We start from the raw sequence: 25,575 nt of genomic DNA, 5'->3' as shown, positions 1-25,575 counted from the left end.
TTATATAGAGTGGGAAGCATCTAGTGAGATGATATAAAATGTTTTGTCTGCTTTTACACTAAACCGCCACCATACTCCCATTTTACAGATCATTAAGACTGCATAATAATGAAATTAGCAGACAAAAAGTAGGCACTGCTTATGCAGTTATGAATAGGAGGAGACAGGAAATGGAACAGAAAGCCCGTCTCTGTTAAAAATGTTAGCCCAGCTACAGAAGAAAATAATTCAATACACACCTGTTTGTTTCTCTAAGAGGGAAAAAACTCAGAATTATCATATAAGGTACATTGACAGATAGCAGTTTGGAGATTAGTGTGCTATAAAAATACACTCCCCAAGATTCTGTAATAAAGGCTTCCTCACCTGAATTGCCCTGTGAACGCTCCACTTTTAGCTATGGTAACAAGAAGAAGTCACCTTAGGTAAAACAGAGACACGGCCCATATGATTAGAAAGTTCCTAGATAATTAATGCCACCTTGTAAGATAGGTATCTGTAATCCAGCATCCTCGTCAGTATGGTATCAAAACTACATCTGTGTGTGGTTTGATCCTATACCATACCAGTAACGGTTGCAAAGTGTAACCATGTGGCGCATATGAATTACATCAGGGTAGCTAACTTGCGGCCCTACAGATGTTGGAGTTCAGTTCCCATCAGTCCCAACCAGCACGACCAGTCATCAGGGGTGATGAGTCCCTGTTTTAAGCCCATGTAACTACATTTGTTTCTCCATAGTCTTATCTCTCCGTCCTTCTGTTTTCCATTGTCTATCATGACCAAGGCCAGCCCTACCATTAGACAGAGTTGAGAAAACTACCTCATGCAGCCAATTTTGGCTGTCACAAAAGACCAGCAAATTGTGAGTTATTTAATTTTTCTACTGTATTTTTACTGCCAGAAAGGAGGGGTACTGTGGGATTTTCTGTGCCAGGTCCCTAAACAACTTGACTTTCCTTGGGGCCTATGCAACTTGACACAGGGTGGGTGGGCACTATCATTTGCTGCTCTTCCTCAGAAGGCAAATTGCCTTGGGCCAGCCTGATTTAGGCTCATTGGGGCCATGGCCCTGCCTATCTAGGCCAGGAGTGGCCAATGTTGCTGGACTACAACTCCAATTACCCCTGACCATTGGGCACCATGTTGGATATATAACTAACTATAAGATGCTATGAAACTGACAGAATAGATTTTTTTTAAAGTGTGTGTCTGTGTTAAGCACTTGCTTTCCTTGAGATGGGATGTGGGTGGTGCTTTGGTCTAAACCACTGAGCCTTGGGCTTGCCGATCAAAAGGTCAACGGTTCGAATCCCTGCAACAGGGTGAACTCCTGTTGTTCAGTTCCAGCTCCTGCCAACCTAGCAGTTTGATAGCATGCCCAAAAGTGCAGGTAGATTAATAGGTACTGCTCTGGTGGGAAGGTAAACTGCATTTCCGTGCGCTGCTCTGGTGTCGGTGTTCCGTTGCGCCAGAAGCGGCTTAGTCATTCTGGCCACATGACCCGGAAAAACTGTATGCGTAGCAGACAAATGCTGGCTCCCTCGGTCTGTAAAGCGAGATGAGCGCCGCAACCCCAGAGTCGTTCACGACTGGACTTAACTGTCAGAGGTCCCTTTACCTTTTACTTGAGACAGATTGACAGTCCTTCTTCTTGAAACGTGACAATGCTTTTCCATTGCTCTGGTATAAAGTGCATGGTAGAATATCATAATAAGAACTTTGCCCCCCCCCCCAGTGTAATTAGAGAGCAAGCAAGCCAGTTTTAGAGCTGTGCATGGTCTCTGGCGATCAAACTTATTTGTTCAAAGTTGCACATACAGTCTGTGAGAAAACAGGTGCCCCCAAAAAGCCTCACAACCCCACCCTTGTTTGGTAATATCCTTGTTTCTAGGTCAGCACTTGGTGCTATGCTGTCATGACACATGTACATGTGTTATTTATCCCAGAACTTCCTATTACTGTTTTTCACAGTTGGAAATGCAGTGTTGGAAGGGTTTGCTTCGCATCACGTAAACAGTTTCACGGATGCTTCGAACGAAACAATATGCAATTGTTTGTAAAGGTTGGCTGGATACTTGGCTTGCCAACTGCATTAAAACCCTGCACACTTTTGTGGGAAAATACGTCTTTACCCAAACAATTAGGGGAAAGCAACATTGATGGGTTGTTATGAAACTACAGCAGTCAGGGCCGGCACACCCATGAGGCAAAGTGAGGTGACTGCCTCAGGCAGCAGGATCCACAGGGGCAGTATCCTGGTGTAGATCTTTATTCCCCACCCCCACTTGTTCAGCAGAAATGTGAAGCCCTGCATAGAAATTGGGAAGGAGGAGACAGAGGTGCCATTTTGTGTTCGCTTCAACAGTCAACGCTATTGCATTTTAAGAATTAACTCAATGCACATAATTTGTCATGAAGTAATTCTGAAAGTGTCTTCCATCATGCACCAATGTAAAAAAATAAGGGTAAGTTTCAAAGCAGAGGGTTGAATCTAATGGCACCCTTAGCAGAAGCTTTCCTTTTGGGAATTATAGGGACAGAACTACACAAAATGTATAGAAATTTATTCATGTATGCGACTACAGTGGCTAGAATGTTACTTGCCCAAAAATGGAAAGAAGAAGAAGTTCCGGCAAAAGAAGAATGGATACAAAAACTTATGGAACATGCAGAAATGGCAAAACTTACCGGAAGAATGAGAAAGCAAGATAACAAACTTTTCATAAAAGAATGGAAATGGTTTATTGAATATTTACAAATAAACTGTAAACAGTATGAGAACATTGGCAGGATTATTGTAATAACCTGCAGTTTTATGAGTATATATTTAAAGTAGATGAATAAATGAGTAAGTTAAGTCAATTTGGAATATGCAGAAAATATAAAAAATAAATTTAAGGAACCGCAGAAAGAGGGGAAAGGATGTTGAAATGATTAAAATGATTGTGAAATTATTGAAATGTATGAAATTGAAAATCATAAATAATAATAATAAAGAATAAGTTGAAAAAAGAAGATATATAATGGCACCCTTTCTGCTCATGGAAAGGAGCCTTCTGAATCCACCTCATGGTATTATTTTTAATCTTTTAAGTTACTATTTTCCCTTAGTGCTGAGCCATTGCTTCTAAGCCAAGAGTGTTTGGCTTGAAAGCTATCTGGGAATGATTCTGTGTGATGTAACTTTGTTCCCAGAGGATGGCAAAAGCAGCAAGCACCTCCTTGGCACTGATGGTAAGTCCCCCTTATTCCCAGTTCCACCCATGTGGCACACAGCCCCAATTCACGGAAATGATCCTCCTTTTTAACCTGCCCACAAATAAGGTAGCAAAATGCAGAAGGACTTGGGTTCGGCCCCAGAATGCAGCAGAATGAGGACTACCAGTGGAGAGATCAAATTTTTGAGAGCTTCCCTATGGAAGAAAATCAAGCACAGCAGGGAGGAGGCTGGAATGGAACTTTTCTCTACAATGTGCTACCTTATTTTGGGGTGGGCGGTTGCAAGGAGGATTTGCATATATTTTAAAAATGTGATCCCCCACCAAAATTTGCAGTCGGAAATGGTACGATGTGTATTCTAAGCATCTGGTTCTGTTGCATGTGTAGTAGACCAGGTCTTAATTTAAGGAAGATGTACACGCGGGTGGCACTGTGGGTTAAACCACAGAGCCTAGGACTTGTCGATCAGAAGGTCAGCGGTTCGAATCCCCGTGACGGGGTGAGCTCCCGTTGCTCAGTCCCAGCTCCTGCCAACCTAGCAGTTCGAAAGCATGTCAAAGTGATATGTCAAAGTGATAATGTCAAAGTGATAATGAAACAAGCCAACTTCAAACCATGGTTTATGAAACTGACTTGCTTTAATAAACCATAGCTAAGGTTAGCCACAGCCTAGGAAGGTCAGAAGCTCAGTCCCTGCTCCTGCCAACCTAGCAGTTCGAAAGCACCCCCGGGTGCAAGTAGATAAATAGGTACCGCTCCAGCGGGAAGGTAAACGGCGTTTCCGTGCGCTGCTCTGGTTCGCCAGAAGCGGCTTAGTCATGATGACCACATGACCCGGAAGCTGTACGCCGGTTCCCTCGGCCAATAAAGTGAGATGAGCGCCGCAACCCCAGAGTCGGTCATGACTGGACCTAATGGTCAGGGGTCCATGAAAGAATAAGGAAAGGCTGTGTCTCAGGGTATCCGGTCCCAAGTTCAATGCCTGGCATCTGTAGTCTTGAAACCTCGGCTTGTCCTTATTGAGCTAGCTGGATCATTGATCTGACTCAGAATAAGGCAACTTCCTATGCTTCTAAGAATTAATCCTTTCCCCTCTTCCTTTTAGGTTAGCATTAGTCATTTCCATGCAGCTGTTAAGACTTACATATTCTCACATTGTTCAGATGAAAATAATGAACGAACAACGACAGTGATGATAGTATCCAAGTATCGCTGCAATGCTGTGGGGAAAGAAAAGGATACTAGATGGAAATCAAGAGAGAGGATGGCTTAGCTGAAAGATGGGGAGCAGGACTGGCATCATCTCCTGTTTATTTGGGTACCTGCCTCAGCCCCTGTAGGGTCAACCATTGACTCCTGTTCTGAACCCTCTTTTAGATCCTTTTTTAAAGACAGGGCTAGCTACCTTTTTAAATTTCTCACAGTATCCCTGGCACAGCATCCCTCTGGATCATTATGGAAAATTCAAATGGTAGCTGATCCCAGTCAGCTGGTGCTGCTGAAAATACTGCTGCCTCTGCTACCTCTGCTCACTACCTGCTTCCATTTGCCATTGCTCCCAGGTAAGCCCATAGGGGCCACTGATGAAGGAAGTGCCCACTTTGCCAAGGACTCTCAAATTTGGAGCCTGCCCTGATGAGGAAAGACTAAACTCAAGAGTACCCGAAACTCATCTGAAAATAATTTTTGGCTTTTGAGGGTCCCGTTTCAGAATATCCTGCACCAGCGGTTCAAGCTTATACTGATCACACATAATATTTGTGTGAAAGCAAATGCAATAATTTGTTTTTGTCTCTTGCATGGAGCACTTCAAGCGAAGCTATAAGAATACATAAAAAAATCACCGAAGACAGATGAGTCTCAGCTTTTTAAGCCATTTCCCTGATTTTTACTCAGCACCAAATGTGGATAAGAAATAAGAATATTGTGACTATTTATTAAACACATTTCTGTCCTATCCTTCATTCTAAACATTTGACACAGAAATAGATAAAACTACAACTGATACAATAAAGCCTTCAAAACAGCTAAAATAACACACCAAAAGCAAGGCGAAATCAAGCAGGAGACTTTAAATAATCAATTCACATATCTCGGTCCTCTAAAAAAAACAAAAAAACAACAACAACAACCTGGGAGAACAGGTACAATTTGACTGTTGCTTTTTCTCCTGGAGGCTGGTCTAATTGATTTGCTTCGTTTTAACTAGAAACCCATTATAGGCTGGTCTGCATATTCTGTTTGCAAGTACTGTGCTGTGAACTGGGAGATGCAGGGGCAATGGGTTGTGAGCACATCTCAGAGGTGAGGCCATTGATAAGACATGGAGAAAGAGCAGAGTTCCAATGCTTGCACATGAAAGCTACTTTTCACAGGTTACAAGAGATGAGAGGACTCCGTGTCAACATTTCTCTTGTCCTGTGCCCCTCATATCTAAGAAAGAGATGAGCAAGCAGGAAGATTGCATGAAAAACAACCTCCTCTTCCACATCCAAGATTTTAAACCAACTAATGTTACAGTTATGAGGATAGCTAAGAGTGGGAGAAAAGTGTAAAGGATATATTTTGATAACATACCAAAAAAAACCCCACCACCCCTAGCTTTGTATTGAAAAATGGGAGCAGCCCTATCACTTTATACAGATGAAAATAAAGTGAAATTGAAATCAACAAACTAGGAACAGCCACTCCTGACTTGTAAGACATTGTCCAATTGTACAACAATAACTCAGAGCCTAAAATTAGGGGGTTGCGTAAGAGATCCACGTTTGCTTGAATAGCTCCTGTGTTGGGTTGCTGATGTCACCCATCTGTACTGATCCCTTCATTATTGTAGGGCTTAGTCAGGGAACAGAGCAGATTGAAGAATCATGAAATCATACCCCAATTAAGCATCAGCGAAGTACCAAGCAGACGACCGATATTTAACAGACGTGAGCGATAACACCATTGCGATGAGCCAAAGGTCTCCCAGCTTGCCCATTACTGGAACTGCTTCAGGGGCTGGTGCCTTCTTTGTTTCATGTTTAAATTATGAAATATTTTTGCAATTTTTGTAATTTTGAACTACCAATCAAACACAAGCAGGGATTAGCTTCCGTGAATGATGTGGGTTTATTAGGTTATTATGTAGGTTATTGAGGTGGTTTTGGGGGCGCGTAGTACCCAATACCCAGTTACAGAGACCCCAAATCCCCTCTCCAAGAATTTCACCAAATTTTAAGAAGATGTTTGCTTCCCTAGATTTTAATAGGATGTTTGCTCCTACTACAGATCTGGTTGTACTCATTATTTTTGAGTTGCATTTCAAGCACACTGGGGGGGAAGGGGTGCTTATCCTAAGAGCTGATTATGCTGGGGGACAGGACAAGAAAGCCGTGGGCAAGCATTTTGTATCCATGTGTCCCCCGTTGACATTCACATGCTCTAGAGATGCGTTGAACCCACCACCCAGATACGGCCTCTAGTGCATATCTGTGTGCATGCTGTCAACACCTTAAATAGTCCTTCCCAACATCCATCGAAAAGCAAAATAGGGACAATGTCATATCAGGGGGCAGGAAACAGGGATTTCCCCTGGCTAGCAAGGACAGCTGGAGCATATAAAAACTTGAAGTGAATATGAGACACCCCCCCGTCTTTAAAATGCACAATTGCCACTCTCTTCACAAGTATTTTCAAGTGCAACTGGGATAAAATATCCATGCCTGCATCCTTCATATTTGATACCCAGCATGTACAATCTGATAGCCATAGCCAACTATTTAAAATGTCTTAAGCACGAGCTTTTAGGAAATCAACTATGTTAGAGTGAGTGCAGAAGGAGGGGAAATTCTGTGGTATTGAGTAATGAACAGGGAATTAAAAAGAAGTAAGTCAGCTCCTCCACTTCCTGAGGAATGAGACTTGACAGTTTACAAAGTGCTGGTAATAAAACCCATGAGTGAATGAGCACCAGAGGATGGGCTTTGACATGAAGCAACGCATTAGTGGTGAAGCCATCGCAATATTTGGTAACTTATGCTGCTGGCTGAGATTAATAAACTTAAGACTGAGCCCAAGGGATATATTGGCAGAGGGGGGGTACATTTGCATTTAGGACAGGTGTTACTATACATTGGAGAAAAAAACTTGATGTGGTTTTGAAGTACATTTTAGGGTTCGGTGTTAAGCTGTCTGGAAGCGTAAATGAAATCTATGGTTTGGATTCCCAAGGCAAGTTAACTTAAGAAAGTCCATGGAAAGAAATGTTGCTATTCAGACCTCCCACCTGCAGTCCCCTGAGTCAATTCTGTGCAACATTTCTCTGATGGAAATAGGGACAATTCTGTTCAACAACAACAAAAAATTGTATTATTTATACCCCGCCCATCTGACTGGGTTGCCCCATCCACTCTGGGCGATTTCCAATACATATAAAAACATAATAAAACATTAAACATTTTTTAAAAAAATCCCTATATAGGGCTGTTTCCAGATGTCTGCTAAAGGTTATATAGTTATAACCTTTAGTTATATATAGTTGTCTCCTTGGCTCAAGGGTCGCATAACTCCACACCCTCCAACATTTCTCCGATGAAAATAGGGACGTCCTAAGGAAAAGCGGGACTTCCTGCAAACAAATCAGAAGCTGGGATGGCTTCTGTAAATCCAGGACTGTTGCTGGAAAATAGAGTCACTTCGAAGGTCTGTGAGGCCTCTCCCACATTGCTAAGGAGGGCTCCCTGACCCTCTGGGGAGGCTTTTCTGAAAGTGCAACAGGAAGGATGCTGTCAGAAACTTTCCTTTTATGGACTTCCTGAAGCTAACATCTAAAGATCCAGGCATATGAGTCTCATGTTGAAGAACATCACCGTTTAGAAGATCCCAAACCCATGTTTTAATGTAGTTATTTGGGTAGCTAGATGTTTTTATCATACACTTCCTCCAAGGAGTTCAGGGTAGCATAGACTATCTCCTTTCTTATCCTTACAGCAACCCTGTGAAGTAGGTAAGACCAAGAGATTGGGTGATTTTGGGCCAGCCACCATGGGTTTCATGGCTGAGCTAATCACTCAAAACTCAAAGCCCAGTTCTAATATGTTCTGATTGCAACTGAAGGGAATTAGACACATGCTTAACCCTCTAGATGATTTTAATGGGACTTTAAAAAGCTTGCTTTGTCTGAAATGTGCTCTATGTTGATATTTGTAAGTCCTGGAAATAGAAAACTTAAACTTACTTTGGTCAGATTTCGTACGTATCTTTTGTTGCTGTGATTTCCCATTGGAAATCCAAACTCTTGCCTACTCAAGAGTAATGTCTTGGGAGGATATGGGACATAGCATTGCTGTATTAAGTATTTTATTTTCCCTGTTCCATCTCCCTTTCTCCCCTTTCCCTTCATTCTGTCATTACAATTATTACATACATTATATTTCTGTCCTTTGCATGTAAATATTCTCTCATGTGAAAATAACAGTAACGGTCTTTTTGAAAGGAAAAGGACAAAAGGTCTATAGATGGCAAATTGCCTGCAATAAGGGAACCGTATGCCTTTTGCTGCTCTGTAGCGTAGTACAAATGAATGGTTGTGTTTGTTTTGTTTTGTTTAGACATTTTTGTCACCACCTCCTGTCCCCTTTAGACAAAGCCGCTTTAAAACAACTAACACAATACGAGGAGTAGAACAGAATCAGATCAAATAATCTAAGTGCACCACAAAAACAATACAAATCAGGAGGTCAAAGAACATAAATAAATTGGGAAGAGGCCTGTGAAACTACAAACAAAAATGTTCAGATTTTGGTGGAATTCAATGTATAAGGGCACTAGGTGGGTCTTTCAAAGGGGAGAAATCTTGAAAACTGCAGCTGACACAGCGCTTTACCTTGCACCAACTTTACTTCAGATTGTGGTGTGAAATGCAAAAGGATCCCCTTAGCTGATCTGAATATATGTCAGGAGTGGGGAGTCACTCCCCAGGCCAAGCACCGCACCCCTCTGACCCTTCTTTGCACCTCAAGTGTTTTTGCCTGACTGGAATGTGCCCTTGAACTTTTCTGGATGGGGGCTAGAAAGGGGAGAGGGGGGGGGGGGAGAGAGAGAGAGAGAGAGAGAGAGAGAGAGAGAGAACTAGCATTCAATGCAAAGATAAATTTTGCATTTACTGCCCTTCCCACATTTTGCAGCAATTTGTGCAATTTTTTTTTAATCCTTATGAAAATCTATTGGCGTTTTAGTGTTGATTTCTAATAAACACATTTTATATGCAGTTTTGACTAATGTGCACATGTTAGCAAGCAGTTTCCTCTAACACAATGCATTTCTCTCTGCTATTGTCAATAATATATATTTGTCACTTTCCAGTGGTGTAGCGTGGGGGGTGCAGGGGGGGCCGGCCGCACCGGGCGCAACATCTGGGGTTAGGGCAAATCCACAGGTTAGGGGGCGCAAATCCATGGGTTAGGGGGCGCAAATCCACGGGTTAGGGGGCGCAAATTACTTGCCTTGTCCCGGGTGCTGACAACCCACGCTATGCCACTGTCACTTTCCCCTGATCTATGCATTGTCAGTAAATGTTGTTTCACAGATAAGTGTGAATTTCGCCTAAGCGTGGATTTTGAAGGATGGTTGCGTTTCGCTTCTCCTGCTGTTTTACAATGTGCAGATTGGCTTGGCTTCAAAGGAGTTGAATTTTGCCCCCCATCCCTAAATGACACACAGGCGTCCAGAGCCATTTCTCTTGTTCTACTGTCACCTCTGCTCAAGCCGGGTTTTGCAGCTTTATGGAAAGAAACCTGCAGAACTGATTCGCCAGAGGTGCTCTAGGCGGACGGAGCACACTCTGAGCAAATAACAATGTCCATTTCATGCCACCATCAATTATCTGAAAGAAAGCTGGTGGGGTGGACCCAGCAACAACTATCATTTAGTCCTAGCCTGGCAGCACGAGTTCAAAGGAACAGCTTGAACTTAACTTGGAAATAATTCATCAGGAGCCATTTATGTAACTGAAGGGTTTTACTTGTCAGGCCCAGCAAAGGACAAACGAGATGTGTTTGGCATTGACCCAATCCCACCCCCATCTTTTGAAGGACAGAACAAGGTATTGCCTGGTGAAGGCCAGTGATTTCATAATAGGAGAATCCAAGGGCTTAAATGCTGTCCTAATACACACACACACACACACACACACACACACACACACACGCCCCTGAGCAACACTTTGGAACTTGGGAAAGCTCCTTTTTAACTGTTGGTTTCAAAGCTGCCAATTGTCAGAGCTCCCTGGAAAGTTCACAACGCACTTTAGCAGGCATGTCCATTTCCAGTGTCGGCCTCCTCTGAATATTAAGGAATTTGAAACATAGCTCCTTGAACGTGACAGCACTTTATGTTCCAGAGTCCTAATTACACTCACACACAAACACTGATACTTGCCAAATGAAAACCAGAGCAAATGCATATATCATGACAGCGTTAAAACTGCAGGAGGTGCATGTTGCCATTTGAGTTGACTGTTTCAAGTCTATCTTGGCTTGGGTCTCTGGCTTCGGCTGTCTTGCCTGATTCCGTGCTAAAACTTCTTTGGGATCAGTGTCTTTAAGCAGGCTGGTTCTGAGCTGGGGCATGATTAGCTGCTGCATAAATCTGATTCTCACAAATATTATTTTGGATTCTTCAGGATCTGAATTGGACCTGATTGTGTCACTCGACCAAGCATGAGATCATCCCTACTTCATTGTATCATTTCACAGTTCTGCACAGGTACTGAAAAGACCTGCATTAAAATGGCCCAGTCAAATGGAGTGGCCTTAATGTGCCATTCATGTGGCACTAATTTTTAGTGATTTGTGATCACTTGAATTCTACATGGAACACTCATTATGAGCTTTCTCCACAAATGACTTGTGGGATATATAACCAACATGCTTAAGTCTACTTAATGCATGAAGGGGTTAAGACCACAGAGTAAGCTGTCCTGCTAGGCTTGGCTCACCTTGGGAGGGACTAGGTAATTAAGCCTTTGTTCTTCAGTCTGAGAAGCTCAACGTGTGGTTGCTCCAAGCTCAGACCGCATGGCTCTCACAAACCATTCTTGAATTCTATTACCAATAATTTAGAAACTTTTACCACTTTGGAACTAAACTAAGTTTTACTGCCTCTGCAGCTTTTTCTGACTGCTGCATGGACAAGCACATGAACCTGACCTTTGAAGAGTTTGTAAGTAAACCAATTTTTAACTTACCAACGGTGTGGTTGTTTCCTTTGCTGGGGAAAGAGGGGAGTTTCTAACTCAGAAAGGTATGTTTTGAAGGTCTAACAGCCTATATCCCACATTTTACTTCACTGCACATTTTGTGGTTTTAAACCTCTGCTGGGGTTCTCTCACCAAAGAGCACTTGTCCCAAACTTGAATCTTGGCATCCAGGAAATTTTCTCTTTATATCTATTTTTCCTTGAACCAACATAACTGCGGGTGGGGTGAACTATAGATTTTGGGGTTTATTTTAAAATGGTTTACATTGCCTCAAAATATCTTGGTCCATATACTTTATTGCAGTGTTGTTTTTTGTTGGGAACAGTAATACATGAAGGGGCAGGTAGCGATGTGTTGCCTAAGCTCCTCTTCAGTGTCTGCTAAGGGTCCTGAAGGCACTTGACCTCTGACTATTGCCCTATCTGCTCTATGCATTTAAGGCACTATCACACTGTTGTAAATAGTCATGGCTTCCCCCAAAGACTCCAGGGAACATAGGAAGATGCCTTACACTGAATCAGACCCAGTGGTCCATCTAGTTCAGTGTTGTCTGCACGGACTGGCAGCAACTCTCCAAGATTTCAGGCAGGATTCTCTCCCAACCCGACCTGGGATTGGGCATTCTCATACTTCTCACCTGTAGCAGCAGGGGAATGGTGGAAGAAGACAGAAATCTGGCTGAACTTGATACTCTGCTTACATCTCAGATTGAAAAAGGACAAAGAAAAGTCATCAGTAAAGTAGTGCATGAATGAAGATTAAGGCCCATGTAACAATAGAAATGAGCTTTATTTCATAAAAAGTTTATAAAATGCATATTGTACAAAAATAAAGTCTGTAGAGAACTTTGGTTGGTTAACACAAATGTTTGAGACGTAAATTGGTGGTGAAGTTAAAATCCCAAAAGAAAGATGCTCTCTTGTTTTTGACCTTGATTTTCCGTGGAGAAAAAAAATCACAAACTTTACCCTTTTTGTAGTTTCTGAATGTTAGCATTAGGCTGCCATTAGAGGTTGAGACTCTGGAAGAAAAGCTGATGGAGCAAACTATCAACTGTTAGTGAAGGCTCACTGCAAATGCTCAACTGACTCGGGTTAAGGTGCTGAAAGCTAATCTGAGCAAACAGTATGACTCAGCGATCAGGCTTTGTGCAGCCAGCACTATGCTAAGTGGCCAATGCAGATTAGAGTGAAGGTGAACATAAGAGTACGAACCAATATTCTTACACTACCAGACTGCATGTTCTAAGCTGAGCATTTATTCTAATTTGCTTGCTGGGAGATGAGATAGCGTTGCATCAAAGCAAGTGTTGTCCAACACTTTCCAGTACATTTCTCCCAAGCAGCCATAATTTCACAACCTCACAATTTCACAACTCAAAATAGTCACAGTCTGGAAGTGCCCAAATGTTGCCTAAAGGACTGCTATTAACATCACACACATTAATTTCAAACTGAATACGAGTGACCTTGTCTGAGTTGCAGCGTGATGTGTTGACTTAGGACAGGCATAGGCAAACTCGGCCCTCCAGATGTTTTTGGCCTACAACACCCATAATCCCTAGATAACAGGACCAGTGATCAGGGACAATGGGAATTGTAGTTCCAAAATATCTAGAGGGCCGAGCTTGCCTATGCCTGACTTAGGAGAACAAGTCATTTAAGCACAACACATTCCCAAAAGGACAATTGATCAGAAAACACCCTGGCTGAATCTGGGTTTTCTATGGGTTCATTTTAGGAAGCAAAACAGTCTTGGCTTGCTAAAAAGAACAAGCAGGATTTAGGATATGTCTAGACCAACATTTTTTCATGCAAATGGATGCAAATATTATTTTTTTGCAGGGAGGAGTGTGCACGATCTGTGTTGTCTGAATGGTGCAAAAGTGTGTGTCTGGTTGTCTGGTGCATTGGTTTCAGTGGAGTGTTAAGCATGTGTATACCGTATTTTTCGCTCTATAAGATGCACCAACCATAAGACGCACCTAGTCTTGGGAGGAGGAAAACAAGAAAAAAAATATTCTGAATCTCAGAAGCCAGAACAGCAAGAGGGATTGCTGTGCAGCGAAAGCAGCAATCCCTCTTCCTGTTCTGGCTTCTGGGATAGCTGCGCAGCCGCATTCACTCCATAAGACGCACACACATTTCCCCTTACTTTTTAGGAGGGAAAAAGTGAGTCTTATAGAGCAAAAAATATGGTAAATGCCACCCATTGAAACCAATGGAACAGGATCAAAGATGTGATCCACAGCAAAGAGAAGCAAAACTAGTAAAAAAAGAGAAATGTGAAAAGAGTTCCTGACCTGGATGCACTCTTAGTCACTTTTTTAAAATATATTTAGAGCTCTTGCTATAGAAAGCATCTTTTTCTTTTTTTTAAAAAAAGTTCATTATGCAACCCTTGCATACCAAAGAATGCTGCTGTAGATTCAGCAAAGCATATACATGCTATGATGCTCTTTGACTTAAAAATAACGTGCTTGCATGTATTTTTCCACATAGGACTAATTGCTGTTGAATGTATTTTAGTTCTAAATTAGATCATTCATCTCTCTGCTTCATGCACCATCTTGGAAGGCCATATAAAACCTGGTCTTCTTCTGCTTTGACTACTAAACACATTAAACACAGGAGACGTTGATTTGATACCCTGTAAGGGATTGCTTTCTCCAAGGTTAGGCAATTGCCAATAAATAGATGCCTTTGCTGCAACAAAGGGGTTTGTGAATTTCTGCCAGAAGGATAGAATGAGTTGGCCCTCCTAGTATGAAATGCCCCGAAAGCTGTAAGACTTAAGAGGCATCACAGTTTTAACTTGGGGGGGGGGGGGAGCCTGGATGTACATGCAGTTCATACCTGCACTCCATAGCCAAGCCAGGCTGGCAAAGTAAACTGGTGGGTGGCTTTGCTGCCACCTTCCTCTGCACATCAACCCTGGGCAGCAAATTAATTAATGCAAGCCAGAGGCAAGTAAGAAAAGGTGCTTGCTTCGTGTCCTGTTAAGTGATAGGGAGCTGCTACATACATATGCTGAAAGAGACAGCTTTAAGAAGGGCAGCAGGGAGGGAAATTTCATTAAGGACTAAATCGGAATAAATTATTGACATTCATGAGGACTGCCCATAGCTCAGTGGTAGCGTCAAGGTTTTGCATGCACAACATCTCAGGTTCAATTTCTTATCTAGGGTGGCAGCTTATGCATCACCAAAAACAGAAAAGAAAGAGGAAATCAAGACTGAAAAAGAGGGGGGAAAGAGGAGATAGGTTTGCATAACATTTGCATATGCTAATTGATATGTATAGATGAGGTATGGCAGCAATACACCAATAGGTACAACACCTACTGTCATAAAATGAGAAGGCAAAAAGAGCCCTATTAGAAAAATATGTATTAAATTACTCTGCTTCTTAGAATAACATTTTCAGCAACTAACACCATATTTTAAAGCCCAGGCCTTTTGCAAAGCTGCAGAAACATGTCAGATTTATCAGCACAAGTATAAAGCTTAAGTGCTCTGGAATCTTTCTAGCCATATTATGCTCTTTATTGAGGGTAATGTAACAGTAACTTTAAAATGAAACAAAACTATCAACTTTCTGCGAACCTGCTTCATTGATGATAATATAAAGCTTATGGGGATTGGTTAAATTCCATCTGACAAAGAAAATGGTTCAAAATCTGTTGATGGGGACCCTCCAGCCAAAAGGTGAGGACTTTCAACTCTAGGTCAATGCAGTGGGACATGGTTTTAAATACATGCTTAATTCTCCCATTGAAGTCAATGGGAATTCAATTTAGCAGGATGATACTCTCTGCTTTCCCCTACCCATTATTCTAGCTAATGTTACATAGTATTTGGGGTGTGTGTGTGTTAATGATGAGGTTGTGGACTCTGATCCGAGCTCTAATCAGCTGCAATTGTTTGTGGTCCTGGATGGGGATTTGCATTCAAATATGTTTCAAAAAGACTTAGGTGAGCATCACTTCTAAATATGCTTGAGCACCCAGAGTTCCATCTACAGAAGCTTCATGCACACGCGCATGAATTCATGGTTACATCTCCTTATTTTGGATTGGGGTGATCAGTCATTGATTGATTGACGGCGCTCCCTGCTCCAGCAGAACTGGCAACTAGTTGAATGAGTTCAGTAATGAAACACATCGCCATGTACAGGGTGGGACGACGACAAAGGACTTGAACCCAAGTCTTTCCCCCCAGATCTTCCTCCTCTGCTGCCCTTTTTTAATCTAAAAAAACCACCAACACTTCACTTTGCTTACAGGGCTGCTGCGCTTGCTGTAAAGTACTCTGTTGGTGATACCCCAGGCATCCACCATCTTAATTTGCTCATAAACCTAAATTTTCATCTATACATATCAATCAGCATATGCAAATTTTATGTACTTTACTGTCACAGGCCTGTGTCTTGAGTATTTAAAGTACCTAGGACTCCATTCAATAGTTCCAGGAGTGGAACACTAGCAGACAGATGAATTTTAATGTTGAACGACAGAGGGATTCTCTATACCAACGGCACTAGTGGAAACCTATTGCACAGTCTATTGTGCACCAGATTCGATTGTGCAACAAAGCTACCAGCAATCTGCTTATGCTTTCTCTTGCGCAACAATGCTCCACTAACACCAAACAAGAATACCGCCAAGACCGTGTGTGTGTGTGTGTGTGTGTGTCTGTGTGTAGAGGTACTACAGAACTGGCCTATCAGTTGTGAGGTGGTTCTGTGATTTTTCATTCAAAAGGTAAAGTAAGTGATTTTTTTTTAAGTTAGCATTTCATATATCAACCATAGACCGTTGTTACCAGCATCTGTGTCTCATTGTTAACTTTGGCACCTGTTTTGAAGAAAGAAGCTTTAATAAATAAAGGAAAGGAAACTCAAGACCGAACCGTAATAAATAATCATCATCATAATAACTTAAATCTCAATAAATATTTTCTCTAGATTTGTCTCTGACCGGATGCATTGCACCAAGTAGTCTTTGTTCACTCACGACGACCTCAAATAGAAATGTAGTCCTTTAAAAGTAAGTGACCTTTAGTCCTTTTTGTAAACCAAGAAGAAAAAAAGATCCACATTTTTTTCCATGGCGCAGACGAGGCAGGAGCAAGTGGTTAAAAACACAACTTGTATTCAGAGAGAAGATGAAAAGAAAACTCTTATTTCTCCCCCAATTCCAATAATCACGCTTGAGTTCAATTCGCAACTTTTGTGTTGGAACTGCTTTTCAAAAGCGGGTGGAATTTTAGCTAGCTAACTGGAAGCCCTGCTCTCCAATATACCAATGGTGCAATCCTGTTCATATCTACTAAAAAAGCCAAATCTCAACAAGATCAATGGGCCTTATCCCCACATGAGCAGGTATAGAATGGCAGGCTAAAAATATTTTTGCTGACACCTTAGGCTTGCTACTCAGGTTACCTCTGTGGTGTGAGAGCTTCGAGAGTGCCACGACTTCCTGCTCCTCCAGGTAACATGAGAAACCCAGTACAGTGGTACCTCGGGTTACATACGCTTCAGGTTACATACGCTTCAGGTTACAGACTCCGCTAACCCAGAAATATTACCTCAGGTTAAGAACTTTGCTTCAGGATGAGAACAGAAATTGTGCTCCGGCGGTGCAGCGGCAGCAGGAGGCCCCATTAGATAAAGTGGTGCTTCAGGTTAAGAACGGACCTCTGGAACAAGGTACTTAACCCGAGGTACCACTGTACATGGAAAGTCTGTTCCTCTCCATTCTCATGTTAACCTAATTTTGTGAAAGCTGATACTGTTGAGCAGAGAAGCTACAGCATAGCTGGGGGGGGGGGTCTCTTGACTGAGGGTGCAAGGAGGAGAGGACTTCATAATATCCTGGTGGGAACAGACAGGAGTGCTGCTGCTGTGGTTTCTATAATACCAGGGTATGCTGCAGGCATGCCAACTCTAGGGGGCAGAGGTTCCATCAGCTCCCTCAATATTCCTTAGCAGGGAGCTCAGCCCTCCAAAATATTAAAGGGGTGGAAGAGGCCAAGCCACCAAGCATGGTCAAAAGGCAGGTTCCTTCTGGGCATGAGAGAGAGAAGGAGCTGCAGCTAGTGAAGCTGTGCAGCGCTGGGCAAGGCCTCCTGCCAATGACGCCTCGCCTCTTGATGATGCGTGTCGCGCACATGACATCACAGGCGTGCGCCAGGCAGCTGAACCTCCCCAATCGTTGACCCAAGGCAATGCCTGGGGCAAGCTGAGTAGCAGGCTTAAGAGTCCCACATTCTACTACCTTGCTACTTCACTTCTTTCCATTTTCCCGCCTGCTCTGCCTCAAGTGGCAAATTCGCCGTTGATGTTCGCCGCTGAAATTCGCCGGCAGGTATTTGCACCCGCCGTTTTAACTGGTTTTCATGTTTTAACGTTTTACTATGCTTTAAATCATTGTTGTATTATTATTATTTTTTAGTGAACATCTTATCTTTTTTTGTAAACCGCTTTGAGGCTTCTGTGACAATCTAGCGGTATATAAATTTTATGGAATAAATAAATAAATAAAGGACCTCTGCCCAATATTTTGGGGTCAAGGCCAGTGGTGGGTGGTTGTTACTTCCAATTCCGTAACAGGAAAAAACCCCAAAGAGGAGCGGAGCAAGCTATCCGACAGAGATTGTGTTGTTAAGCACCTGCCTTGCCAGGGTTTGCTAACAGTGGATCGCCTTAAAGCAAATGTTGTAAGTCTCTTCCATCCATCTTGGATCTCTGCCCCTGAGCATTGATGCTTATTTGCCTTCCTGTAGAAACAAAACGCCCCAGCGGTTGTATCCTATCCAATTCTCCTTTGTTGGATTTCTAACAACCAGGCTCCCACAATTATTATCATTATCATTATTATATTTAGATTGATTTATATCCCATCTTCTTCTTGTTCTTGTTCTCCCATATGCTTGGTCCTCTTGCCTTCCTCTGAAGCCATCATTCCATCTTCTTGAGAGCCTTGGACCCTTCTTTAGCAGGAATGCAATATCAAACCCAAAAAGGATGTCAGACACACCCACATCTTTTCGCGGAATGTTTTTTCAGTATGTGATAAGTGGATAGGTCATCATCCAAAAACGAAACATCGTCATCGTAGGCAATGGGTCTGCAACAAGGCTGTGGTCTGATTTTGTCACTGGCCAACTTTCTGTTTTGGGTCAAATTGTTTAAAATTTGGTCATACACGGTTACAGCGGACTCGCAGGAACCACTACAATACCGGAAAATCAACTCTTCTTTGGTGTTGTATCCCAAGCCCAAGTCAGTCACATTTAAGTGCATCTCAGTTAAGACACAATCCCGGTTCCTTCCCTTCGGATCTCTCCGTCCTTTTCTGCTGCTGGAATTATTATTGTTCTTTGCTGCACGTTGACGGTTTCTTTCCCTTTTGGAGGTATATGGCGTCGGTTTATCTGGTGACCTCTTCAGGATTTTTATAGTGGCTTGAATGAAATCTTCTACGTCACCAAGCCGCTTGGGATAGTCCTCAGAAATATTAGCTGTTTTGAAAATACAGAAAGAAAATAGTTTGTCAGATGAACATGTATTGCGAAGAACCTCTTTTTATATACAGGCGTGTATAAATGTATATGTAAATGTGTGTGTGTGTGTGTGTGTGTATGTGTGTGTATACATACATACACACATGCATACATACATGCGCGCGCACACACACACACACACACACACACACAGTCGTACCTTGGTTGTCAAATGGAATCCATTCTGGAAATCTTTTTTACTTCCAAAGATGTTCGACAACGAAGGCATAGCTTCTGATTGGCTAAAGGAGCTTCCTGCAGCCAATCAGAAGCTACGTAAGCTATGTTGGATGTTCAGGTTCCAAAGAACATTCGCAAACTGGAACACTCACTCCGGGTTTGTGGCATTCAGGAGCCAAAACGTTCAAGTCGCAAGGCATTTGGACGTACGACTGTAGTACACACACACACACACACACACACACACACAGGCATATTTTATATACTTGCATGCTTTCTCTCTGAATGTATAATTATTTAAATGCATCTTTTGATAATTGCGGCTGCAATCCTATGCACACTCACCTGGGAGCAAGTCTGAATGAGCTCAATGCATAGGACTGGTTTGTAGCTCAATTCAGACCTGCATGTTAGAACAAGAGGAGCAGACCACCTAAATTCACCATGGTAGCATTCCTCAAGCACCCCTTCTCTGCAATGTATGAACCAATGTTCCCCATCACGCATTGGGAGGTTGTGTTTGATTCCAACCCATCTTCCCTCTGCATCTTCCATTCTTCTCGGTGTGCCATGGGCAGAATAGCTTTAGAGAGGACTGTACCATAAATCAAAAGAGGCTTGGGGACTGAATGTGGCCCTGCAAGCCTCTCTAGCGGACCTTTGGGCACATCCACTTCTGGCCCTACCTTACATTCCCTTGTGTGCTTTTCCTTGGACACTGATAATGTCTCTTTGTTGAAGATGGTTAAAGTGAGACGTGCCATCTTGCTGGTTACTCTGAAAGATTTTGAAGCATTTTGTAAGGCGCCAACCAGATCTTAAGCACATTTGGGCTTGTAAATGTGACCATCCTTTTATCAATGGGAAAAAGCCCTCTTTGCACTACACTCCTGCTAACCCTATCTTGTTAAATATATGTTTGCCTAGCGTAACATTATGAGAGATAATTTGCTTTATGAACAAAACTGAATTGTCCCCCTTAAAAGAGCAAATCCAAACGACGTTGTGTTGGTGTGTGTGTGTGTTATAGTTATTGTTTTTGACATTGATATGTATTTTTGTGTTTTTATGTTGTAAACCACCATGAGATCCTCAGATAGAGGATTAGTATAGAAAATAAAATAAAATAAAAGGGACTGCACTTTCTTCAAAGAAAATGCTTTTTAAAAGAAAAAAATCTTGCATGGTCATGGTGAGGAATGTGTGCTGGTCTTTAGTTGGGGTACTATTTAGGGAGGGTTGTAGCAGGGGAGATTGTTGCTGTTACTGATTAATAATAATAATATAATAATAAATTTTATTTATATCCCGCCCTCCCCAACCGAAGCTGGGCTCAGGGCGGCTAACAACAATCGAATTAGTCCAACATTCTAAAAACATTCATTATAAAATTAATTAAATCAAATTAAAATCAAATTAATGGCAACCATCAAGCAAAATTCTGTGCAGATTGCCAAAGGAGGGGGTCAGGCTGTGCCCTGGCCAAAGGCCTGGTGGAACAGCTCTGTCTTGCAGGCCCTGCGGAAGGATGTCAGGTCCTGCAGGGCCCTAGTCTCTTGTGACAGAGCGTTCCACCAGATTGGAGCTGCGGCTGAGAAAGCCCTGGCTCTAGTTGAGGCCAGCCTAACCTCTCTGTGGCCTGGGATCTTTAGGATGTTTTTATTTGCAGACCGTAAAAAATTAATTTTTTGTATCCTTATTTTTAAATATTGCTATGATTTATGTGGAAATTGTTCAATTTGATTGTGTACTTTTTGATGTGTTTTGTTCATTGTTTTTGACTACAGTGGTACCTCGGGTTAAGAACTTAATTCCTTCTGGAGGTCCGTACTTAACCTGAAACTGTTCTTAACCTGAGGTACCACTTTAGCTAATGGGGCCTCCCACTGCTGCTGCGCCGCCACCGTGCAATTTCTGTTCTCATCCTGAAGCAAAGTTCTTAACCCAAGGTACTATTTCTGGGTTAGCAGAGTCTGTAACCTGAAGCGTCTGTAACCTGAGGTACCACTATACTATGGTTATATTTGTAACGATGTAATTTGTTTCATGCTGTAAGCCACCTTGAGGATGGTTTTAGCTGTGGAAAAGTGGCATACAAATAAAATGTATGTATGTATGTATGTATGTATGTATGTATGTCTTCCCTGGGGGTGTGGATAGAAAGGGGTGCATAAATCAGTGCAGAAACTAGCTTTTTGTGCAAAGGCCAAACAAACATTCCATGCTCCATCCTCTTTTGCCACACTTACATGCGGCCCTCAAGAAGTTGCGCAGAAGAGAATCTGGCCCTTGAGCTGAAAAAGTGCTCCCCGGCCTTGCCTTAAACAAATATCCTTCCCGCCCTCACTGACCCCAGTATATTTAGATGTTCATCAACCGCTGGCCTGTGAAAGTGCATGAAATCAATGAGCAGTTCTCATCTTTTCACCTTCCCGCAGCCTGGTTTGAAATGAGCAGACGTAGCAGGCTAGGAAGCAGAATATAATCCTCGCGTTACAAACCCTTCTCAGTAATGGACGTTACCAGAAAGGAATCAAAATTCACCTGTTGGCCTTCTGAAATGGTGACAGGGCTTAAGCAATTAAAGGAACTTCTCGTATTAAGAAGAGGCTTCGTGCATGGCTTGGGTGAAATGGAGACCCGTCAGCGGCATTCGTTAACGGAATATAACATCAAAGATGCTGAGATCAAATAATCTTTAAATGATTAATGGTGTTCAGGTTCATTATCTTCCTTGCTGGCTCACCAATGTGCCAGAGGAAGAACAGAGGGCAATCTTTCCTCCATCTTAGAATTCCCACAAAATCTGACACTCTCACTGGTGTCCTCTCTCTCTCTCTCTCTCTCTCTCTCTCTCTCGCTCTCGCTCTCGCTCTCTCAGGTGGCTTGTTAAATGTCCTGAGGCAGTACTGGAACAAGCCAATACTTTGGGGTGGGAGGAATCAGAACTGAAGTCGCTTAGTTAGTTGTCCCCCACAGCCATAATGGTTCCAGTTGCATCTCCCTTATCAGGTGAGAGGGAGAGGCAGAAGCAGGCTGGTTTTAAACTCCAGATATAATGAATGTTTCAATATAATCTGTAGGCTGTATATACATTTAAAGCTCATACATTAAAAGAACCATGGGAATTGTAGTTCATCCCTTGGAGAGCTACAATTTTCAGGACAATTAATATGAACTGCAGTTCCCAGGGGCAGTTGTGTGTTTTAAATACCTGGTGTGTAAGCAGCCATAATCTCACACTTTAGTCCAAGAAAATTGGAGGGGGGGGTGTCTACAAGAGTTGGGTTTAAATCTCTCCTCAGCCACAGTCTGAAATCTCCATCTGCATGAATTATATTCTTATGTTATTTATTTATTGGATTTCTTAACTGCCCTTCACCATAAGGTCAAAGGTCAGATGGGTAGATAGGTAGATAGATACAGATATATCTCAACACATTAAAATCAGATTAAGATTGCAGGGTCCAGGTTGGTTCATATGGGGGAGGCGGTCCTTGGGGTATTTATTACAGGTAAGGAGGGCCCTGAAAACACACTTCTCGGGTGTCAATGGCCAGGTAAAGAGATGTGTCTTTTGTACTCGCTGAAAGGTGTATAGTGAAGAAGCGAGACACACCTCTGTTGGGAGAGGGAACTCTACAGGTAAAGGTAAAGGACCCCTGGATGGTTAAGTCCAGACAAAGGCGACTATGGGGTGTGGCACTCATCTCGCTTCAGGCTGAGGGAGCCAGATTTTGTCCACAGACAGCTTTCTGGGTCATGTGGCCAGCATGACTAAACCACTTCTGGTGCAATGGGACTCCATGACAAGTGCTAGAGCGCATGGGAACACTGTTTACCTAACCCGCCACAGTGGTACCTATTTATCTATTTGCACTGGTCTGCTTTCATACTGCTAGGTTGGCAGAAGCTGGGAGAGAGCAATTGGAGCTCACCACCATCGAGCGGATTCAAATCGGCAAGCCCAAGTGACTCAGTGGTTAAGACCTATATTTACCTTTTACTTATGACATCATCCAGCATGAGCGGCCCTTAATTTAAACCTACCCAGACCCAATGACCATTATCTGAGAACTTTCTTCATGTGCCTCCTCTACAAGAGGTCCAAAGGGTGGCAACACGAGAACAGGCCTTTTCTGCAGTGGCTCCCCGTTTGTGAAAAGATTTCCCCAGGGACGTTTGGATTTTTATCTTGTATTTTTATGAACTGCCCTGAAATCTACAGATGAAGGACAGTATACAAATGTAATACAGTGGTACCTCAGGTTAAATACTTAATTCGTTCCGGAGGTCCGTTCTTAACCTGAAACTGTTCTTCACCTGAAGCACTACTTTAGCTAATGGGGCCTCCTGCTGCTGCTGCTGTGCCGCCGGAGCACGATTTCTGTTCTCATCCTGAAACAAAGTTCTTAACCTGAAGCACTATTTCTGGGTTAGCGGAGTCTGTAACCTGAAGCGTTTGTAACCTGAAGCGTATGTAACCTGAGGTACCACTGTAAATACTAATAAAATAATTTTAAATAGAAACAGGGGAACTATCCAGAGGTTAATATTGATGGAAATATTTTACATTTATAAATCTCAAATGACATCTGGCAATGGAAGAGCCCGCCATCTAAAGCTGAGACAACCCTAATGACACCTCAAGTGTGGCGATGGTGGAGATGTCTGATTTTCATGAAAGGGCCGGGCAAGGGAGAAAGAGATGAAATATCCCCACTCCTCCCAGTTGTCTTCAGGTATCAGAGCCCAGGTGCAGCAGGGAAGTGGCAATGGGGATACAGACTGTAAGAGGCACCTCTCACACCCCTACAAATTGCCCCTCCACACCCAATATATCCTACTTGGGCAGACCAGGGTTTAAACAAAAATACAGTGTACAGTGGTACCTTGGGATGTGAACGGGATCCATTCCGGAGCCCCGTTTGCATCCTGAACAGAACATAAGACACGACTACGCGTCTTGACGCTTCCGCGCATGCGCACGACGTAATTTTGACTGTCTGTGCATGCACGAGTGGCGAAACCCGGAAGTAACGCGCTCCGTTATTTCCAGCTCGCTGCGGAGCGCAACCCGAAAATACTTATTCTGAAGCGTATTTATCCCGAGGTATGACTGTACTTCAGTTTCCATGTTGGAAACCAACATCCAAATCCCCACTCTGTTATGAAGCTTAATTTCCTAAGCACAAGCAGGATCTCACTCAGGAAGTGAGAGGGTATTTATATCTGCCCAATCAAGCCACGGTCGAGCCGCAGGTGGATGCATATAGCCCTAGTTGGATGAGCGCTTAGCGGCTGCAAGCGGTGTTGCCCATGCAGTTCCTCCCCTCAATCTGGCTGCCAGGACTGCATGCACAGAGCCCTGTTAGGAAATAAGTGATAATGCCAGGCAGCTATTTGGGGGGGATGCCGGACAGGGGAGGGGAGGGGAAGCACTGGATTTAGTTCTGCTTCTGCCTGCTGAACAGCTGATCGGCATGATTCTTTCATTGTGCACAGGCAGACTTGGCCGCCCGGTGAAAATGCCGTCTGATATGGGCCTATGTGTGTGTGGTCTTCACCTGTTGCCCGCTACTTCCTCCCAGAGTACACTTGATTCCCCCTCGGACACGCAGCCGCCGGGTTGCATGTCGGCCTGCGTGGCGCAGGAAAGGGCTTTGATGAAGCACTGAAGGAAGTTGCCACCTGTCCGCCTTTGCTCCTTGCAAGCCACCGTGAGAGGCAAAGGAAGCTTTTGACAGATGGCGAAGAACGGTTTCTTCAGGCCGCTTATGCAAATGGCAAACAGAATAACGGAATTTTGCAAGGCAACCCAAATTCTGCTTGCAGAATAAATTGCGCACGCAGGAAATAGTATGCAGATGTGTGCCCTTTTTTTTTGCATAGGCAGGGTCAGTCAGCCATGAGTAAAAGAAAGAAATTCAGTAGCTGAGAGCTACAAAACTGGAATGTTTGATTTTGCAGTAAAACAGTTTAGGGAGCAAAGGGCCATTAATGGTTCTGCACCAACCCAGAGGCAGATCTCGGCTGGAGTGCGGCAGGACTCTGTCCTAGACCCTGTGCTTGTCAACTTTTTTTTAATGACATGATTTGGATAAGAGTATAAAGGGAATGCTTTTCAAATTTCAAATGACATGAAGCTGGGGAGTGGCAGCAAACAGAGACCAAATGGCTTTGACTGGCTGGCATGCCAGACTAAGGCCAACAGGATGAACTTTGAGAAGGCTGCTCCATCACCTTTTATATGGGGAGTGAATTTGACCCACAGAGCAGCCTTGCTAGCTAGGGGTGATGGGAGTAGCTGGCCTTCCATAGAGGAAGACTCTTGGGCTCCCTTCTTGCATAGAGAAGGGTGAGTAGG

At 43.1% G+C, this 25,575-nt stretch overlaps 1 protein-coding gene across 1 annotated transcript in view; it reads right to left on the bottom strand.

Annotated features, from left to right (window-relative positions):
• Positions 1–14,284: 14,284 nt before the first annotated feature.
• GDNF (glial cell derived neurotrophic factor) overlaps positions 14,285–25,575 on the bottom strand; it is a 30,709-nt gene continuing 19,418 nt past the window's right edge. The window contains exon 3 of the mRNA XM_028749257.2: positions 14,285–18,986. Within this exon, the coding sequence (XP_028605090.2) occupies positions 18,493–18,986 (494 nt within the window). The 3' untranslated portion in view covers positions 14,285–18,492. The remainder of the gene's footprint in view (positions 18,987–25,575) is intronic.

This window comes from Podarcis muralis, chromosome 11 (assembly GCF_964188315.1).
Source record: "Podarcis muralis chromosome 11, rPodMur119.hap1.1, whole genome shotgun sequence".
In the NCBI taxonomy this organism is placed as follows: Eukaryota; Metazoa; Chordata; class Lepidosauria; order Squamata; family Lacertidae; genus Podarcis; species Podarcis muralis.
The sequence above is the reverse complement of the archived record's forward strand: the minus strand, read 5'-3'. Positions and strand labels throughout refer to the sequence as shown.